This window comes from Alligator sinensis, unplaced genomic scaffold (genome assembly GCF_000455745.1).
Source record: "Alligator sinensis unplaced genomic scaffold, ASM45574v1 scaffold707_1, whole genome shotgun sequence".
Classification (NCBI taxonomy): Eukaryota; Metazoa; Chordata; order Crocodylia; family Alligatoridae; genus Alligator; species Alligator sinensis.
The window spans coordinates 496,472-500,453 of NW_005842065.1; the positions used below are offsets into that span (position 1 = coordinate 496,472).

Sequence of the window (3,982 nt, forward strand, 5' to 3'; positions counted from 1 at the left end):
TGTCCAGATCAGAGCCACTGCCCACCCCTCACCCCTGCCCCTAGCATCTGGATCAGGGCTAGGCTACTCCCCACCCCCTAGCTGGATGGATAGAGGACCCTGCCACACTGGCCGCATGTGCCGCATCGAACTCACTGGCTAGATCTGGCCTGTGGATGGACCTGGCCCCCCACTACCCAAGCCACAGGGTGAAGAGGTTGGACACCACTGCCTACTAACCTGTTTCTCTTTCCCCCCACCCCTCCAAGTATATAAGACCAAGCTGGTGAGCAAGAAAGAGGAAAGCAGTTACGACAACTACATGATGGAGATCCTGCAGATCATCAAAGCAGGTGAAGGATCCTCCTTGGACTCCAAAATGAACCCCCTTCTCCCAGCCTCTCCACTCTCCAGAGCATTTAAACAATCCTCTTGATTCTTCCCCACTAAAGGGTCAGATGAAAACCCCCGAAGTGGAAATCGCAGGTTCATCAGCCACATTAAGTGCCGGGACTCACTGAGTATGGAGGTGAACAAGAACTATTTGATCTGGGGCCTGAGCAGCGATTTGTGGAACATGAAAAATGGGTGAGTTTTAACACCCATCAGAGCCCTTGGTGGAGGCTGGGAGGTTGCAGCATGTTACTTAATTCCATGGGTTAATTGGTAAGGAGTGGCCAGCTGTGTGTTTCACTAGCATAAATCCATCATTCAAGGTGTTCAAGGAGAGGTTGGATACACATTGATCAGGGATGATCTAAGCATAGCAATGGCTATCATCTACTAGGGAGATCTCCTAGGCTTTACAGGTTGCCACATGGGGCTGGCAATGAATTATTTTTCGCTTCCTCTTGCTACATGTGTCAAGGTATATTTTTCTCTGTGTTGGGTGTTGGCTGCAGCCATGGGTGGATCTGGGATTTTGAAAAGGGGGTGCAGCTGCTGTGGTGCATCATCCCATAGAACACAATGCACATTTTTCTCTGGTTAAAAGGAAACTAGAAGTTTCACTAATAAGCCGGAGGCCTACAGCTATAGCATTCAATTTAAGGTTGAGCCAAAACAACCCAACTTCACTGGATTTTGCATTAATTTACTCTCTCATATATTATATATTTTAAAAACGCAATACCCTTCTTGGGCACCTTGCCAGCACATCTAGTGCTTCCTTTGAAGTTATTTCCACACATAAAAGGTTCTCCTGAGCTAGTGTTTCCACACCTGAGTGAATGCTTCTAGCTAGAGTTAAAAAAAAAAAAAACAGTCTGCAGGGCTGTGAAATGAGAGCAATGCAGAGCAGCAAACAGACAGCAGCACTGCAGAGTAAGGCTAGCTGGAATAATGGAACCATTAAAGAGCAAAAAAAGGAGAGGGTGTCATTAACACCTCCAGAGTGAAGAGTTTAGGAGGAATCAGGTAGGCGACACTAAACTGTGACGTCAATTGACTGCCTTGTTGCTGTCTGAATAGAAATACTGCTGCCACTGCCAGGCAGTTGGTTATAAGCTTTGGATGGACCAGAAATCAAAGGGAGGTAACTGCACCCCTCTCACAGATCTGCCCCTGGCTGCAGCCCAGGCCTGGGATGGTGTTTGGGCCATGCTGGGACTCAAACCCAGGAGTTCCTGGCTAGAAGGTCTTGCCCTTCTGTTCAGGATCAGCCCAACACATTGGGGATCAGGGAGGAATTTGACCACCTGGCCAAATGAGCACAAACTGAGGTTGGGGAGTAGTTTTCCTCTGTAGTAGGGGCATGGTCCTTGCTTTTGAAAGCGAAGATGAAGAAATTAAAGATCTTTCCTCCTACTCATCCTGCAGCTGCATGGGGATTGTCTGTAGTTTTGACTTTCGTTTTTGCCTGTCATCATTGGCAGAAACTGTTCTTACCATATTTCTCACATATAATACACGCTACAATTTCCGGGGGGGAAAGAGGGGGAATTAAAGGTGTCTGTTGTATGCCAGAGGCCTACTCTTAAGAGAAACCCAGCAGAGTATATTCATGGTGGGAAGTAGTGACTTGCAACATACCAGGGTCAAATCCTTTTTCCCACCCTTCTCAGACTCTCCTACTACATCAGCAAGGACACCTGGATCGAGAAGTGGCCGAATGAGGAGGAATGCCAGGACCCAGATTTCCAAACTCTGTGCCAGGAATTCGAGGAGTTCTCCCAAGCCATGACCATGTTTGGTTGCCCCACTTAATTCTGGGGGTTGGCACTTCCAGCTGGGCGTGGGTAAGAAGGCTTCAGCTTCATACAGAGAGTAATAAGCAGGCTGCAACATGCACCCAGAGTTGGTGCTCTCGCTTCTGGATCCCCTGATGGCTTGTGGTTTGTCTTGATTCCTTCACCCACCTCCAAGTGACCAATCCTCTCTGAATATAGCAATATAAAAAGCCTGATTTCATACTCCAGCCTCTTGTATGGCCCTTTCAGCAACAAGTATCTAGTCTCCCCACATAACATGGTGATGTGGGATCATTGGATCCTAGGAGAGCAGGTCTGGAAGGGACCTCAGCAGGTCACGTCCCATCCAGCCCCTTGCTCCAGGCAGCATCAGCCCTGACTAAACCAGCTCAGCCACATGTCTATCCAACCTGCTCCTGAATATTGCCAGGGATGGAGACTCCATCACATCTCCGGGCTGTTCCAATGTTTGACCCTTCTCAGAGTCAGGATGTTTCTCCTCATTTCCAACCTGTTTTCCCTGCTGCAGCTTGAGGCTGTTGCTCTTTGTTCCTGTCCTCTGCAGCCAACACTGAATTAGGAGTCAGGGCAGGAGTGGGGGTAGGATAGCAAGGTTAAGGTGTCTTGCTATGTCTCCCTGAGGCTGCCAGAAGGAGAAGCACAGAAGCCATTTTGCAGCATTGTCTCCATACTTCTATTCCAATGAAGATAAATCAGCCAGGCCGGATTCTGATTTCACCTGCCTTAGTGGCAATCTGGAATATATCTTTATCACGATGACTAACAGCAGGGAATGACTCGCAGTTACCACTGGGAGTGGACCTAAGTCAAAAAGAGCTGTATAGATGCAACAGGCTGGATTGCATCCAAAGAAAAGAAGTAGCATAATGAGCCCGTATCATAGGAAAGTCGGACTGGAAGGGACCTCACAACGTCATCTAGTCTGGCCCCCTGCTCAAGGCAGAATCAGCCCGGAATAAACCAGCTCAGCCCAGTATCTGTCCAACCTGCTGTTGGACATTTCCAGGGATGGAGATTCCACCACTTCTCTGGGCAGCCTGTTCCAATGCTCAACCACCTTCAGACTCAAAACGTTCCTCCTCATCTCCAGCCTCCATTTTCCCTGCTGCAGCTTCATGCTGTTGCTCCTAGTCCTGTCCATTATGGACACAGAGAAAATCCCATCTCCATCCTCTCTGTCATCACCCTTCAGGGATTTGAAGACTGTGGTCAAATCCCTTCTCAGTTTTCTCTTCTCCAGACTTCATCACTCGAGCTCTTCAGCCTGTCCTCATCAGTCCTGTTTCCCAAGCACCTGATCATTTTGGTCACTCTCTGCTGGGTTCTTGCCAACCTCTCCATGTCCTTCTTGAAGTGTGTGGCCCAAAACTGGACACAGGACTCCAGGGGAGGCCTCACCAGTGCTGAATAGAGCTGGAGAATCACTTCCTTTGCTTAGCAAAAGACAGTCCTGTTAGTACAACCCAGTTTGATGCAGCACATAAGTTTAATGTACAAACCAGAAGATGTCAGTACTAAAGGCCTCCAGTTTATTAGAAACCAGAGCAAGAATCAGCAGCTAGAAGCTGCAGACAGACACGTTCACATCAGAGCTCAGTGCCCTATATTCACAGCTCGGGGGTTTTATCTTTGCAGCAGCTAGCAGGGGAAGTGGGTTCTCCATCTGTTGATCTCTTCAAGGCAAGCTCACTTTCCGGATGATGGGCTTGGGTTCAGTCCGTCTGTAGCAGCCTGCTGTAATGTCTTGTCTACAACAAGCCCCTGGAATATAATATGCCCCTTGGTTTTTTTAA

At 48.4% G+C, this 3,982-nt stretch overlaps 1 protein-coding gene across 1 annotated transcript in view; it reads left to right on the forward strand.

Annotated features, from left to right (window-relative positions):
* LOC102382810 (venom factor-like) overlaps nt 1–2,504 on the forward strand; it is a 67,069-nt gene extending 64,565 nt beyond the window's left edge. The window contains exons 38-40 of the mRNA XM_025203981.1: nt 249–332; nt 432–567; nt 2,043–2,504. Coding sequence (XP_025059766.1) covers nt 249–332; nt 432–567; nt 2,043–2,184 — 362 coding nt within the window. The 3' untranslated portion in view covers nt 2,185–2,504. The remainder of the gene's footprint in view (nt 1–248; nt 333–431; nt 568–2,042) is intronic.
* Nucleotides 2,505–3,982: the final 1,478 nt, after the last annotated feature.